The 18,087-nt window shown below is 41.6% G+C and overlaps 1 protein-coding gene across 1 annotated transcript in view; it reads right to left on the bottom strand.

Moving 5' to 3' along the window:
- Positions 1 to 1,067: 1,067 nt before the first annotated feature.
- LOC145395007 (transient receptor potential cation channel subfamily A member 1-like) overlaps positions 1,068 to 18,087 on the bottom strand; it is a 128,434-nt gene continuing 111,414 nt past the window's right edge. The window contains exons 12-14 of the mRNA XM_080268752.1: positions 11,249 to 11,351; positions 10,167 to 10,283; positions 1,068 to 1,796 (exon numbers count right to left, since the gene is read on the bottom strand). Of these exons, the coding sequence (XP_080124878.1) occupies positions 1,068 to 1,796; positions 10,167 to 10,283; positions 11,249 to 11,351 (949 nt within the window). The remainder of the gene's footprint in view (positions 1,797 to 10,166; positions 10,284 to 11,248; positions 11,352 to 18,087) is intronic.

The raw sequence follows: 18,087 nt of genomic DNA, 5'->3' as shown, positions 1-18,087 counted from the left end.
ATGTTGCTAGAAATATTTTGGGGTAAACTCAGCCACAATATTCCTATAATTATGTGGAACTTTATAATGACAACTTAATGGTTAGAATGTTAATTCAGCAGTAATGAGAGAAAAGGATGGAAAAAAGATAAAAGTACAGTAGAATGAATCTTCGTGAACATTGCACCACTACAGTCCACCATGCAGCTGACTGGGCATTTTCTTCTTCCTTGCACAGGTATTTAAAACCTTGGACATTTGAATAATCGCACTGGAAAGTATAAAATAGAGATAAATGTGTAATTATGCATTCTTGAGCTTCACACTGGAGTAGGTTTGACTGTACTTACCATCCAGAGGTTTGTTAGGAACTGTTTGGCTGATGCAAAAGCAAAATCCAAAGTATGGCCATGCCTTAAAAATGTCATATCGGATATTATCAATACCAGAGCATTGCTCCGATTCCTGCGGCCTGCTTTGATCACACTGCACTGATCTGATTTCATTACTGACTTTCATTAACCTATACAGCACTTTCTTTGATCCCATTGCCTTGATTCATTACATCATTTGTTTGGATCACAGTGACTATTAAAACAATACACAGCATGATCACACTGCTGACTGTGATCATATTGCTTGCCCTTATCCCACGGCTTGCTTTGATCCCAGTAATTTCATTGATCATGCTGCTTGCTTTAATTCCACAGCTTTGATCTCACTGCTTGCTTAGATACCATAGTTCTGATTCACTGCCAGCTTCAATTCCATTAATTTACTTGTCATGGCCTATGATTGCATTGCTTTGATCACACTTCTTTCTTGGATCCCATTGCTTTGTCACACTACCTGCTTGTATCCCATATCTTTGACAACACTGTTTGCTTTTATCTCACTTTGGTTTGGGCTCACTTCTGGCTTTGTCTCACTGCTTTCTGAGATATACCTTTGGTTATACTGCTTGCTCTGATATCACTGCTTTGTTCACACTGCTTGCTTTGGCCTCATTCTTTGCTTTTATCACATAGCTTAATACTGTATGATCCATGAGACTGACTTAATTTTGCTGATCCTTGAGCCTATATTCACTAATCTTGAATGCTGTCCATAAACTGGGTACTTGAGAGTGCCAGATCCTCCCTTAGTTTATTTAGCTCTGCTCGTAAGTTCAGCAGTTCTTCCATCACATCCTGGGAGGTGGCTGTCCTTTCCCCCTTTGAAAACTCATCCAAACCCCAACTTGGCTCTGAATGGCAGGCACTTTGTCCAAACAGTAACTTTTTGAATTTTGATAAGTTTGACGTCTCCTCTTTTGTGCCCTTCTTGCTGACTACATGACGCCTTCTGAGTGAGGACCAGGGAAGGCAAACATCTATGTCCAATATAAGGTTTGCCCACCTGGCTTGCCTAAAATAATGTAAGGTTTTTTCATCTGATGAAGGGCTCTTGATCACCTGTACAAACAAAGATCCAGCAGTACATATGAAAATGATGAAGAGTACATTTGTCAGGACAGGATAGTCAAGATGTTCCAGGAAGGTATCATTGTAGCCAAAATCTCCTGCCAGCCAAACCAGCATCTTCATAATGGACTGCCCAAGCGTTGAGAACTCTGGCTGCGGCCCCAGAAGAACATGAAACACTAAGGCAAACATGAGAACTACCATCAGCATCACCACAACACCTTTTAGGGACTGGGAAATGAAGTCCCATGTGGGTACTGTCATGACGGAGAACTGGGGCAACCGGTTGATGTCGTGGATGAGCACCAGCCATGCCAGTAACACAGCAATCACGCCCAACTGCCATAACGCCTCCTGTAACCATCACAGCTATTGTTATGTTGATCATTCTATCAATCACCACTATTCTCAACAGCAATATGATCCTAATTATCATCACACTCATCATAATCTATACTATTAAATCTGTTTTTGTTTTGTGTGTGTGTGTGGTGAGGGGAGGAATTTAAGGAGTCACTGTTCTACTTCTGGAAGCATACATTTGGTGAGGCAGTGGGTGTGTGGGTGGGTGGGTGGTGAGAAAACAGGTCCATGGAGGAATTGGTCCATTGTGGGAACAGGTCCATGTGAAAAAGCAGGTCCATGGGAAATATGCCCCGGGGAAGTGGATGCAAGAAGGAACATGGGTCCAGTAAGTATTCCCCCCAGTATCTATGGGGAGAATACTTTCATGGGAAAAAAAAAAAAAAAAATCCATGTGGGGATCAGGTTTTCTCATGGGGAGAAAATGGGTACATGAGGGAAAATAGGTGCATCAGGAAAATAAGCCATTTGGAAACATAGGTTCATTAGGAAATAGGTCCATGGGGGAAACAAGAACAACTGAGAAAAAGAGGTTTATTAGGGACAATATTAAGGGGGTAAACAGAACCATGAGGGAAAATATGTCCATGAGAGAAAACAATTCCATGTGGGAAATGTCCATCCAACCATCCATCATCTAATCCTACATTGCCCCATGAGGAGCGTAGGAGCCCGGGGCTAGGCAGTTGGTCCCGACATATAAGATGAAAGTGACCAGCCTCACTCGTTCCTGAGTGGCATTACATGAGCAATCAACCCCAACCACCTTCACCGGCTCAATCCGACTGGAGCGCAATTATTACCCACTAAACCACCAGGCACCAAAATTTGGTTATATGGTTACCACCCAGCATAGTAAATGGTTTCCTGGTGCACAGGAAACCATTTGGCTTGTCACTCAGTGTAGAGTCACCCACAGGCTGAAGGAAGTGGAAAGAATGAAGGCATTATCAAAAATAGGACAAGTCCATGAAGGAAAGTGAGTCCATGATGAAAAATAGGTTCAAGGTGAAAATTGGTCCATGGGGGGAAAAATGGGTCAATATACAAAATGCCAATGAAGAAAAAAAAAGTCCATTGGGAAAAATAAGCCCATGGGAAATATAAAATCCTTGGGTGGAAAATATGTCAATGGTGGAGCAAGTCCATGGGGGAAAATAGGTAGATGAAGGGTTAGCACAGTGGGTGTAGCCAGAGACAGGTTTATGTGCCAGTCATCTTTAATTATCTTCACATCACCATTATTGTACTTAGTTATTATCACATCATCATCCTAGCCATCATCGCATCACCACACAAACCTCATTATCATCATCCAAACCATCATCAATGCATCGTAACAATACCACACAAATCATTTAGCTGCCCATCACCACCTGTAGCCATCATCATTATAAATATCCTAACTTAAATGTACCAATAAGTATGACAGATACCAAAGATAAGTTTAATAATGACATGTACTTTAGTTCTTTTACATGAACTTGTCCCATATTTTTGTTCTTTTGCAGCTTATTTCATATAGGTCAGTGGCAGAATCTATGACTCTACATTCGTATTATAACACTTCTTCCACACCAAACAAAACCACCATCACCGCAACCACCACCATCAGTCCATGCATTTTACTCATCATCACTGTATTAATTCAGATCATCATCAAACCATCATCACCAACCATCATCATTGTGATCATTCTCATCTCTCATCACATTATCCTCATAGCTGCTGATCAACCTCAGTCTGTATTGCAGAACATACCATCAACTGCAGGCAAGCAACTGCACCTACATGGCCGACCTGTGTAGTGAACCAATGTTCCCTTGTGGGTGACTCACAACAGTGATGTGCAGGAGCAACTGTGGAAGTTTGGTTCCTGGATGGATGCTGAATTTGTGTTTCTCCACCTAGTTAACTGGGTCACCACAGCAGGCACTCCACCATGTTTTTCTTGGTTATATGGTTACCAGCCAGCACTGTAAATGGCTTCCCGGGCTACTTAAAACCATTAGGCTTATCACTCAGTGTAGAGCCACCTAACGTAGAAAGAAAAATAATAAACAGTGACAGGAAGGAATGGGAGAAGTCGGAAGAATGGAGGTGAGGCAACCTCCAAACAGAATGATAAAGGTGAAAGAGGAAGTAGGTAGCACTACATCAGGTGAGTGGTGCTACCTACTACCTCCTCCACCTTTATCATTCTGTCTGTTTGTCTGAATCATTCTAATCATCATCACACAATCATTATCAACCACCATCACTGTAATCATTCTAATCATCGCACCATCATCACCACCATATATTACCCTAATCATCACATCATCACTGCAGTTATCCTAATCATCATATCACAGTCACCACCAACATTATCACTGTAATCAACACATCATTACATCATCATAATCATCATATAATCACATACCAATCATCATCATCACTGTAACCACCATCATCACCATAATCATCCTAACTATCATCATTTCCAGTAACCATCATGACCACCATCATATCATTACATCATAATCATCATATAATCACATACCAATCATCATCATCACTGTAACCACCATCATCATCATCATCATCACCATAATCATCCTATCATCATTTCCAGTAACCATCATGACCACCATCATAATCATCCCCTCCACCATCCCACAATGCTATTATTATCACCATCACAGCAATTACTTCAATTGCCATTTCAAATCCTGTAACCACCACCACCATCACCACCATGATCATGATCATCATTTCCATCACCAATACAATCACTCCCAACTGCAACATTAACTCCTGTAACCACCACTACCTTCAGCAGTACCATCAACTGTAGTCATCTTAACTACAATCAATACATCAACATCACCATTATTATCACAAGTGTAAGCATTATGATCAGCACCAGTAAATACAGTAATCATCATCATTACTACAACCACCACCATCTCATCATTACATATCCATCATTTTGTTTAATTTCATTTATAAAGGCTCCAATATGCCTCTATGCATTGACCCTGATCACTGAATGGCAGTTCTCTGTGCTGCCCGATCCCTGGCAGCCCCCCTCTTCAGTCCCTTATCCCTGGGTTCACACTCTATGATCTCATCCCAGGTCTTTTTCCATCTGCCTCTCTCAACCCTAGCTGCAATGTTCCAAATGTTCACACTTCTGCACCCAGTTGTCATCCCCCATCCCCTCCACGTGCCCAAACCATCTCAATTTGCGAGGCTGTCCAACCATACTGCCTAGGGAACAACTACTACTACTACCATCTCAATTCATCAACGAGAAAACCATAATTCCAACCATCACCACCATCATCATTGAAATCATCCTAATCATCATTATATCACCATCATCAACACTACCATCATTCTAATCCTCACCACTTCACCATTATCACTATAATCATCATCTAACTGTACAGTATGGTTAGAAAAAGAGGCATATGCCATGAGATAAGCTGTGGTGCTCCTCTCCATACTTAAGGCTTTCAGACCATGGTGGGTTTCTTCAGCTACTATCCTCAGATACAAGGCCACTGCATCTTCCAGGCTACCACAGATTTCTGTACTTCTAGGTGTAATCCTAAGTACTCAGTTTACCTACCAAACCAAAAAGAGTACAGTATACACTTGAGTGCCATCACTCCATTTTCACTCTCACTCACACACAGTACTCCGTCATTACTGATGGCAGTTTCTTTTTTACGTTTCAATTATAGACAAACCTTTTTCAATCATGAATTGTTTACTGATTATTTCCAAGGCAAGTATAAAAATGTGTTCTCTTTCCACTAGTTGTCACTTGTAGTGTCTTCTCAGCAACCCACTAGCTGCCTGCTTTTGGTTCTACTCATTTCCATCAATGCATCTAACCCTCACTTTTAACAAATAACAAGATATTCTCTGTCCCTGCAGCTCTTGCTGTGGAAAATAATAAAACGTTTAAGTAACTACAGTGTTGTATGCGCATGGGCAGTGCCAACCTGTTTCCTTTAAGTACTGTACATTGCTAGTTATCTGCATTTGGCTCTACTCATTTCCATCTATGTTTCTCATTCTCACCTTTGATAAATATCAATATTCTTAGTGCCCGTAGCTGAACAAGTATTCAGTGCAGATGAGGCAGACATGGTGGGATTATATGTATTGTTAAGAGCAGTGGCATACCTGAGGGGGGGGGGGCAAGGGGGGGCTGTTTGAAACTGCCCCCCCACCCCCAATTGAAGGGGGGCCCCCAAAAGCCTTAAAAATTTATAAGCTTTTTTATTAATATTTAAAAATATATTTATTTATCATCCCAACAATCCCGGCTGAGATATCAGATATTAGGTTTTTTTATAAACTAAGTGGTGGAGCATGTTCATTGCAAATCTTTTTCATCAAATCTCACTAGATGTTGGAGGGGGGCCCCGGAAAAGAACCTAGCCCCCCGGGCCCCCATATCTCTAGGTACACCCCTGGTTAAGAAGCTGGATTGCTGGTTAGGCAGTGCTGGAGAGTTCCCATTGATTCTCACATTTTTTTGTTAGGAGTCAGAGTTGCCAGCTAGCCTGCTGCTGTAAGCTGAGATACTTTGTAAAGTTATGTATTCATTCTTATTCTCTTTTTATTTTCTTTATGATGTTTCATTTAGGCGATTGTTACATTAAGTAATTTAATTTCAGTTTGTATGCTAAAGAATTTAGAGTGCTATGTAATGTAAGGAAACTCTGGAATACTTTGGATATTTCCTATTTGGTAACTGTTGCTGCTTGAGTATAGTACCACATTCGAGTATTGAGCATGGTCGAGGGGAAGAACAGAGGAGTTTCAGTTTAGTTTGACTTGTGGCCTTGTGAAGTTAGTGTAGCTCTGGAATTGTGAAGCAGACAGTGTAATTACTTGGTAAAATAAAGTTCATACAAGGAGGGTGGAAAGGTTACAAGAGGATGGAAAAAAGGCAGAATATAAAAGGGAAGGGGTGGAGCAATTGGGTAAATATGGATTGGAGCAGATGGGGGATGTGGAAGGTGTGTGCAAGGTATTCCCAGAAGAAATCTGTGTAGCTTGTGAGGGTGTGTGTGGGGGGAAGAGAAGGCAAAAGGGGGTGCAAGGAACAGCATGGTGAAATGAAGAGGTGAGATAGGGTGTGGCACAAAAGAAGAAAGCAAATAGTGAGTGGATGAGAAACAGGGGCATGGAAGAAGTTGAGAGGCAGAAGAGAGAGTTACATGTAGAGAGGAAGAGAGGTGAAAAGATTAGTAAGAGAGAGTATGAAGAGAGTGGATGAGGAATTTGGATGGAATCTAGGTGTAAAGTGGAGGGAATGTAAGAAAATGTTCTGGAAAGAGGTAAAGAGAGTTAGACAGGGTGTCAAAGAAGTTAGTCAGGGAGTGAAAGATAAAAATGGAAGATTGTTAATGGACAAGTGAGAAAAAGTGAGCAAATGGAGAAAAAACTTTAAGGAATTGTTGAACATAAAGAATGAAAGTAATGCGAGTATAAGTGGTTGGGGAATGGCTGGGAGAAGGAGGGATGTGAGAAGAGAGGAAGAAATCAGTAGGATGGAGGTTGTGGAAGCAATGAAGAGAGTCATAATGGGGAATGCCCCAGGAACTGATGAAGTGTGTGGTGAAATGCTGAAGCATGGGGGAGAGAGTGTAAAAGAATGGATGTAGAAGATGTGCAGATGGGCCTTGGAGGTAGAGTCCCGGAGGACTGGAAGTCAGGTATAATTATTCCCCTGTACAAACGAAAAGGGGCAAATGAAGTGTGTGGTAATCACAGGGGCATTTGTCTTCTTAGTGTAATAGGAAAAGTATATGGTAGGATATTTATTGACAGAGTTAGGGAAATAACAAAGGATTTAGCTGGAGAAGAATAGGGAGGTTTTACGAAAGGAAGAGAGTGTGTAGATCAGATATTCATTCTTAGATCTTTAGAGGAAAAGTTGTGAGAGAAGGGAAAGAAGTTGTATGCAGCTGTCATGGATTTGGAGAAAGCATATGACAGGGTGGATAGACAAGGATTGTGAAAGTATTATGAATATATGGAGTAGATGGGAAGTCGTTGAATGCTGTGAAGAGTATGTATGAGGGGGCTAAGGTTGCAGTGCATGTGGGTAGTGGACTGAGTGAATTTTTCTATTTGAATACTGGATTGAAACAGGGATGTGTCATGTCTCCATGGTTGTTCAATCCGTATGCGGATGGAGTTATAAAAGAGATACAAGGTAGGACAATGATGCTGGAGTGGCCCTAGTGAGAGAGGGCAGTGTTAAGAAACTCCCTGTACTGTTGTTTAATGATGATACTGTGTTGTTAAGTGAAGACAAAGGGGAGCTGCAAGGCTTGGTGGATGATTTTGGGAGAGTCTGTAAGAAATGGAATCTAACGGCAAATGTAGGGAAGAGTAAAGTTATGGTCTTCAGTCAGTTCATGTAGTGAGGTTGGATGAGGAGGAAATGGAAAATGTGAGTACGTTTAGGTACTTGGGTAGTGTGATGAGTACGGATGGAAGTTTAGAGGGTGAAGTGCTGGAAAGGGTACAACAAGGAAGAAAGTTGCTGGTTCCTTGAAAGCAGTGATAAGAAACAGGGAAGTGAGCATGGAAGTGAAGCTTGGAACTTGTTGGAGGGACAGATGTCTAGAATGAGAGCTGTGGAAATGAGTTATTTGAGAGGAGCATGTGGATTCACATGGAAAGACAGACTGGCAAATGAGGAAGTGAAAGAGCTTTGTGGTGTGGATGTGATAGGAAGCATTAGGAGAAACACAATGAGGTGGTTTGGCCATGCAGAGAGGATGGAGAGTGAGAGACTGACAAGGAGTGTATGAGTGATGTGGAGTGGGGCAGAGGGAGGGGAAGGCCAAGGATGAGATGGAGGGATGGAGTGGTGAGGTATATGAGAGAGGGGTGTGTGAGCTGGAAGCAGGGCAGTGAAATGGCGGGGGACAGGGCGACATGGAGGCAATTTGTTTGGGGTCACCCCTTACGGGATTAAGGCGTCTGGGAATAGACAGATAGATATATTAAGTGAAGACAACGAACGTGAGAAGCCTGTGTTATTACGCCTGAGTTGATCTTATGTAAAGATCTATGTACTTGTACACTGAGAGGCTGACCCTAAGAAGAACGATTCACTAGGTGATGTCCTTTCTATGCTGAACTACTGCTGTTGCAGCCTGTGGCAGTGTGGGATCTGGACGTAACAGTATAAAGTAAATGCATTTTTAATAATTAAATACATGTTAACATAACATATGAGTGGCTGCATAAGAATTATACACTGATTCCTTGGTTGTTGTGCATAACTGGCACTGATCATGGCATGGGATAACAGGATTGCATCATAATGAATACACAGAACCTATGGGATTTATCCTAACTGGTGTACCAGGAACCCCAAGTGCAAGCTCAAATTTTCGCTTTTACAACAATTTTTGATCCATTAAATGCATACACAGTGACACGGTAAGTACCAGAAACACGCATAAGCATGGTTAAGTAAACTGAAGGGAAATGAGCACAATGAGGAGGAAACACATACGACAGACAGACTTGAGATGGTTCGAGGTAAGGCGTTCCAAGGCTAGGGAGTGGAAAGTTAGTTGTCTCCACCATCTGGGATTAACTCTTCAGTAGGATCTCATCTTTGAATCCCTCAAAGCCATCAGAAATCGAAGCATTGCATTATCATTGTTGGAAGAAACCAAATCAGGCATGTGATAACAATGTTTTTGAGCCGAAAGTGTGCTATAACAGCAGAACTGTGGATTTTCATCTCACAGTGATAATAAAAACTGTTATAGCTAAGGGATCACTGTATAATGAATATATATAGGTTCATCAGAAAATCAGTATCAATGGGTATTGTGTACTGACAACATCTTTGGAACATAACCCCAATGATAATGATGGAGACCTGTACTTGTTCCATCTTCGTTATAACTCTCACTCACTCAGTCACTCAGTCTACCTTCACTTTCACCCACACACAAACTTCATTTTCATTTACCTTGTCTCAGATGACATTTTACTGTCACATGATACACGACTGACTACAGAATGAATGAATGTGATGAGAGGTGAGTTAACTTACAGTTCTGATGCAGTAATTGACCCCACAGAAGGATGCAAGACAGGGGACACAGAAAGTAAGGAGTGGTTAATACAGAATAATTTTGCCCTTTCAGTACATGAAGATCAGCCCTGTCCTGAATAATGCTAGATCCTGAATAAAATCCACTGCCTACATCAAGAGTAAAGTGGGAAATGAGGTGCTGACTTATGATTTTTAAGCCATATGTATCCTAAACTGAATGAATTGTGTATCTACAGTACAGTGTGATAAAGGGTGAGTTGACTTACAGCTTTGATGCCATACTTGAGACCACAGGAAGAGGTGGGAAGGAGGGCCATGGCGGTGAGGAGGTAACACGGGAGCCGCATATAAACACTCCACTTCCCCAGGCAATGGGTCTTCATCTGGGGGGTATTATGGGGCAATGTGTATGGAGCAATAATTAGGACACATGCACGCACACACGCACACACCACTGGTTAGAGACAGGAGGGATGAACCCCAAACACCTTTGTTATGGTCCCAGGTCACTCCACCCTACTTCACCTTGGTTCATGTTTCCAGAAGTTATGTGCTGGAGTCATGACAATAGTAAGACAAACTAAAAAAAAGTTCACTTACTCATACTGCCTGTCATAACCTTTGTGTGCATGTGTGTCTGTGTGTTTACCTAGTTGTAGTATAGAGGGTTTTGAGCTTGAGTGGCTATGCCACTGATCATGTCATGCATTCATTACAACATGCATTTATTATGTTCACAAACAACTTTGAAAATGATAAAATACGGTATTACCACAAAGTTCTAACAAATACTTTTACTTCAATAATTTTTCAAGCATCTCTCATTTCACTGTGCCCCAAATACAGTATACTGTTTACACTAACAACAACACAGCAAAGTCACGAGACACACACATTGACCCTGAGAGCACAAACAAATGACTGGTAAGCGGTCCCAAGAAGTGAATAATTAAAATGGAGTGTGTGGGAGCCTCTCTTGTGGAACCATCTGGTTTTACAGGGGGCAGGAATAGCTAAAATTTACATGTGCCCAACATGTTGCCCCTGACCACCCCAAATATACATAGAAGTTTCTAGTAAAGAAGGATTAAAGTGGCCTGATATAGTAAAATTTTTATCAATCTAACATCTACAATATAGTGACATTATTTGTGCTTTGCTCTTGCTACTCTCAGATGACTTTGTTCAACTTTCAAAAGGACTCTCCTACTGAAGATGTTAGTGAAGGTTGTATCTAATGCAGCCAATTTGAAAAGATGAACAGAACTGTCTGGAGTTAGCATGAATGAATTAAAATGTATGCCATGAATTAAAGTGTGCAAGTGACAGAGTACAGTGATGTCTTTACCCTCTTCATGTTGTTTATTCCCACGATGGCCTTAACAGCGGTGAATAACAGGACCAGGAAATGCAGCACATGTGAGGTGGTGGGACTCCAGTCTAAAGCACACCTGTCCAAGTGTTCACAGAGCAAAAACAAATTATACCTTCATAAACGATGTCACAAATATATACACATTCTTACATACAAGATGCATATATTATACCCATTTAAGGGCTGTGAAAATTATGCCCTGTTTGGCTGTGCACACTCCAATCCTGGAGGAGGACCCATGAACAAATTGCCATCATGTTGTCCTGTCTTCTTTCAAGTTGTCTCCCCTCCAATTCACACCACCTTCATTTAGATATCTCACCTCCTCCTCTCTTCATCTCATCCTTGTTTCCCTCCCCCCTTCCACATCATACACATACAATCTCTTAGTCAATTTCTCACTCTCCATTCTCTCCACATGGCTGAACTAAATTTGGGTACTTCTAATACTTTCCAGAACATCCAATTCTGCACCACAGTTCCCCTGAACTTCCTCTCTTGTCCGTTCATCTCTCCACAAAACTCCACATGCTTTTCCAGCTAACTTATTTCCATTCCTCTTACTCCTGGCTTGTGTCCATCTAGTAAAGTCCAAGCTTGACTTCCATCCATTTGAATGAGAATCATACTACTGTCATTCAATCACTTTTTCACTTCCCTGCTCATCATCCTAATTCTTGTCACTGCTATCAATGCACTTGCAAGCTTCTTTCTGTTGTACTCTTAGACTTTATTATTTATACTAAAGTACCATTCTTGTTTACCATGCACTTCTAACTTCATTCCTCTTAAAAAAAAAAAAAAAAAAAAAAAAAAAAAAAAAAAAATGCTTTTCGTTAATTCATTTTCAAATTCAATTTATATACACTTGCATGCTCATTTATCAAGCCTTGCAGCTCCCATCCATCTTCAATTAAGAGGAAGGTATCATCAGCAACCAACAATAAAGTACAGGTAATTTCCACATCTCATCCTCTCTCAGTAGTGACACGTGAACATCCATGGTCCTAACCGATATATAGTTTTAAAATAACATCATCCTTATATGTATGACGAACAAGGATGATATCCCTGTTTCAATTCAACATTCCATTCAAAGAACTCACTGACTTCACTTCCCACATATTCTGTTACCGTTGCACCCTCTTATACAGTATACAGCTACTCTTACCATCATTCAACAATTTCCAATGTACTTACATATTCTTAGCAACTTCCATGTTCCTTGCCTGTCTATTCTGACACATGCTTTCTCCAGCCTGATGATGGCAATAAACAACTTCTTTCTGATCTCTAAAATTTGTCTATTACATATTAATGAGACTATCTGGTCTATACACATTCTCCCCATCTAACACCTCCTTGTCCTTCTTCTGTCATTCCCTTAATTCTCTCCCTAACTCTGATGACAAGTATTCCACAATATCTTTCCCAGTAAAAAGATGGCAAATATCACTATGACTGCCACACACACCTCATTTCCTTATATAGGAACTACTGTATAATACTGGCCTCTAGTCTTGTGGCTAATCTGAATACTGAATTGTCCAGATCCATTCAGTCACACTTTGTTCCCTATATTTCAGCAGCTCACCCAAACATGAGATTCTTTGGACCTGTGGCAAGAATATAGTGATAGATTGACCTGGAGAGTCTATTAGTGATGTGGAGGGGGTAGGGCAAAGAGAACTCTGAAGATGAGATGGAGGGATGGGATGGAAAGGTGTATTAATGAGGTGGGGGATGAGCTGGAGGGCAATCTGATGGCACAGGGCAGAATAATATGGAAGTGATTCATTTGTGGCAACCCTTTTTGGGATTAGGTATCTGGTTATAGACAGAATGAGAGGGATTAAGGCATCTGGTTATGGAGAGACTGACAAGGATTACAGCATCTGGTCACAGACAGACCACTCTATCACTCCCTGATTGTTTCCCCACTTTGACATTCTTCAATGTCTCACACACTTCCATCCTACTGATCCCTTCCTTCATGCCTCTCTCCTTCTCCCAGCCATTCCCTAACTATTTATACTGTAATGGGGTCTATAAAAGCCTCTGTTGCCTAGAGGCAAAGTGGGGATCCTCAGTGGTAATGTGCGCGCATATCAAGCGTGGGGGCCTGAGATCGAATCTCAGTCAGACCAGTGATTAATATAAGTTTCATTTATTACACTGGCTGGCAGCAGTGTGGGATGTGTGGCAGGGCTTGGTTGGCAATTTGATGTTGGTCCTTGGTTAGCTGACAGCGTCCCTGTCTTCACATCCCGGGGATGGGCTGTTTTGGTGTGGTCCGCAGCCTCCCCATGGTGGACTCCGATGCTTATGCCACCTTGCGTGTTCGAAACTCACCAAATTAACCACCAAGGGAAGAAAACAGGGATGTAATGGGGTGTATAAAAGCCTGCATTGCCTAGAGACAAAGTGGGGATCCTCTCACTGGCTCAGTGATAACGTGCACGCGTATGATGCGTGGGGGCCCGAGATCGAATCTTGACCAGGACAGTGATTAATTTGTTAAGTTTCATTTTAGTTAGTACAATACTAGCACTGCACTCTACATTCAGCAGCTTATTAAAATCAGTGCTGGGCAGGTGCGCAAACACTTGTGCACACTTGCGCTCTGGTGATATCGTTTGCGCATTGCACACCGCACGAGACCATGCGCAATTTTGCGCTTGCGCACCTGCCTTTTCATGTGCGCAAGCGCAAGCTTAGTTGCGCTTGCACAACTAAATTTGCGCTTGCGTACCTGTCCTGTGGATTGCGCACTGCACAATCCAAGGGACACGTGGTCTTCCAGGGGACACGTGGTGGGAGCTTCCCGCTTGGCTGGACAAGGAATGGGGGAGGCTGGGGCGGGTCGCGAGGGTGGGTTGGTGCTTGGTGGGGGGAGGTGGGAGGGAAGGGGGTAGTAGCATTAATATGCTTCAACAGATAATGTATTTTTAATATTTTTAAAATATTATTATAAGTAAATGATAATAAATATACATTATTTATTAAAATTAGCATATGCAATTCCTTACAAAAACCATTAAAATATATTATTTAAATCAAATATCCACAGCCTAATAATTTGATTTAAATACTCAGTTTTCATGATTTTTTATTTTTTGTAACAAATTATATATGCTATTGTATATCTATATTGAATTATCAAATAAATTGTCTTGACAAGACAAGAGAGAGAGAGAGAGAGAGATACAGAGCATTATTCTGAGAGAGAGAGAGAGAGAGAGAGAGAGAGAGAGAGAGAGAGAGAGAGAATAAATACGTTTCATGATTTTTTATTTTTTGTAACGAATTACATATGCTATTGTATATCTATAATGAATTATTAAATAAATTGTCTTGACAAGACAAGAGAGAGAGAGAGAGAGAGATAAAGAGCATCATTCTGAGAGAGAGAAAGAGAATAAATACGCGGGAATGGCAAAGGAGCGTCCCTTTGAGTGAGGAGATAAGGCATAAACTTCGTCCCTCTTCTCTCTCTTATTCTCCATTCCTTCCCTCCTCTCTCTCTTATTCTCCATTCCCTCCCTCCTCTGTTGGAGAGAGAGAGAGAGAGTTGATGATACAGTAATCACGTGATCTTTGCCAATGCCTTGGTAAATATAGGCTGTTTTTCCCGGACAATGACCTACTGTACCTCAGTCACCTCGGATGGTGGGCAGGTTGCTACTTTAGTAAGTTATTTAATTATACCAATATATATTTTACAGTAATTCTCACAAATATATGCAAATGATTTGTACTGGCACTTTGCGACATTGCACAAGCTAAATATTAGATTGCGCACTTGCGCAAATTACAAATAATAGAAAATAATAATAAAAAATAAAAGTAAGTAAGTAGGTATGCTGTTTTATTTAAATATCTCAATATTTTTTGGTAATTCCCCAAAATATATGCATATCGTTTGCGCTTGCGCTTTGCGACATCGCAAGCTAAATATTTGTCAGATTGCGCATTTGCGCCTGCACAAGGTAGTGAACTGTCGATTGCACTTTGCGCTTGCGCAAGGTCCTTCTTCATTTGCGCTGCCCACCACTGATTAAAATGCTCTTTCCATCTAGTAATTTTCTCTCTTCTCAAATTGCACTGTCATTTTTATCTTTTGCTTTTTTGCCACCTCCCCTATCAAACTCTTATTTTTTTAACTTTGAGAGCAACTTCATACATTCCTCCACTTACATGAAATTGTGGTTAAATGTCCAGAAACCATGCAAGAATTACCTGCACAGAGAATTATTATATCTACATATGGAAATATTGCTTTGTGGGAATATACAACACTTCTGGCCAAGCCTGTACCATCTTCAAGTCTGGCAGAAGCTGCTGTACCACCAAGAAACACTGCCCTATGCAGGTATAATTTTTCCATCTGACTATTTCCTGACACTGAATATGCCCACATACTGTCACACTGACCAAGGATGTATGAATTATACAATACATATATACTGACACTGTGGCCACAGTTGCAAGAATTATACCTACATATTAACACTGGCAAAGGATGTAAGAATTATACCCCCACACAGTGCTCATAAAGCATATATGAATAATTCTTACATCCTAAAACTGTGGCCAAGTGTTCATAAACAGTGTAAGAATTATACCCATCATCACCATCCTAATTACCCCACTCAGTGAAATTGTGACAAATGTTCACAAAGCATGTATATGTTATATACAAATAAGAATTATATTCATACAAAAGAATTATACCTATATATGCAAATATTTAACGAGAATGCACTCACAATGGATGCAAGAATTATATGCACACGAAAAGGTACAGGTAAATGTGGGAGCATACGCCATGAGGCGCTTAGCTGTGGTGCTCATCTCCGCAACATGAGCTTTTGACCTGTAGTGGGTTATTCATCCAATAACCTGGCATACAAGGCCACTACATCATCTAGGTCACCACAGTAGTAGTAGTAGTAGTTGTTCCCTAGGCAATCTGGCCCAACAGCCCCGAGTCCCTAAGGAAGGCCATGGCCGAGACCGGGCTTTCCCACAGAGCTCTCAAGGAACATATGTTGTGTTGTTGGTGTAGGTGATTGTGTGCACTGCAGTCTTCCATAATGTGCTTAATAGTATTGGGTGCTGTGTTGCATTCTGGACATGCATCAGCGATGGAGTCATCCAGCCTCTTCTGGTAACTTAAGAGGGCTGGATGATGCCCACATCTCAGCTTGGCCAGGTGGACCGTCCTCACGAGGGAGATATGATTCAGAAGGGTGGATACTAGGAGGCCGCGCATGCAGCTGTGTGTTGTCTTTAAGTGACTGAATGGAGCGCCGAGTGATCTGAGTGTGGATATGCTTCTGGAAGCTGGTCTGAGGTGGGCGAGGGGGGAGAGATGACAGTATTTGTGTATGATATCGTGTGCTGGGTGTTGTTTTGATGTTCCTTGGTGTATGTGGATGTGCTGCCATGTAGTGTAGCGGATGCTGTGGGTTTGTGGAGGATGCAGCAAGAATTTGGGTGCTTCTCATGTGTAGGTGATCCTTGACTTTGAGAACTTTGGTTTCTTGATGTAGGTCACCACAGTTACCTCCCCTAGGTGTTACCCTAGGTAATCATTTTACCTACCAACCCACAAAGGGTGGATGGACACTTGAGTCAAAGTACGCCAGCTGTCCATGTAATGAGTGGACTGAAACTTAACAAATTAATCACACTGTCCTGGCCGAGATTCGACCTCAGGCCCTCGTGCTTGATACGCATGCAAGTTACCACTGGGCCAAAGAGAGGATCCCGGCTTTGCCTCTTGGCAACACGGGCTTTTATAAACCACATTACATGACTTTTCTCCCCTTGGTGATTAATTTGGTCAGTTTCAAACACATAGTAGTGTAACATCAGAGGTGACCATTGGGGCACTTCTGACCTAACCGGACAGGTCATCCCCAGGATGTAAGGACTAAGATGCTGTGAACAGCAACATCATTGCCCTCCATGCCTCACCTCACATCCCACACTGTTGCCAACCACTGTAATGACCTGACTGAAACTTGTCAAATTAATCACACTGTCCTGGCCGAGATTCAATCTCAGGCCCTCGCAGTTGATAAGTACACGTTACCACTGAGCCAAAGAGAGGATCCCTGCTTTGCCTCTAGGCAACACAGGCTTTTACAGACCTCATTGCATCCACACCAGGATTCAAACCTTGGCACTAATGGGCCAGCAGCTTTGCACATGAAGGATGTACAAATTACACCCATATACTGAATTTGTGACCGAGTGTTCATAAAGAATCAAACACAGTCAGGCTGATTGTTGTTATGTGATAAATTGAAAGAACAATGAACTAAAAGTTATACCCAGTTTTGCACAAATGATTTAGAAATTTGCTTATACGATAATTGTGGTGGGTGCATTCGACAATCCTGTGCATACACAGTGCCTCCTGCACAAGCAGAGAGGCAGATGTTTGAGCCAAGATGACCACCCAGTGTTTACATTCACTGTGACCATCTCCCTTTCATTGTTTTGTGCTTGAAAGGTCCCTGAAACACAACTGCAGTCGCCAAATAAATGGAGTGAAAACTCTTTTTGTGTGAAATACTGAAACTTGACTTACAAATCATGTCTGGCAAGGATGCTACCCCTAGTGGAAATTATGGTGCTACTGAGCACTGAGGGGAAGCCTTAAAGGATGAAGTTTTTGAGTTTCTAGGTTTCGTGGTCATAGGCCCCCCTTTGGTCCCCACTGAACCTATTTTATGTTGTCTTTGCTACATATTATCATGCGATGGGTTTTCACGATGCAATCTCATCATATAGTGAGGCAT

This window comes from Coenobita brevimanus, chromosome 29 (genome assembly GCF_032717465.1).
Source record: "Coenobita brevimanus isolate Jiangsu-jjx chromosome 29, ASM3271746v2, whole genome shotgun sequence".
NCBI classification, from domain to species: domain Eukaryota; kingdom Metazoa; phylum Arthropoda; class Malacostraca; order Decapoda; family Coenobitidae; genus Coenobita; species Coenobita brevimanus.
Note: the sequence above shows the minus strand (reverse complement) of the source record. Positions and strands in the feature narration are given on the sequence as shown.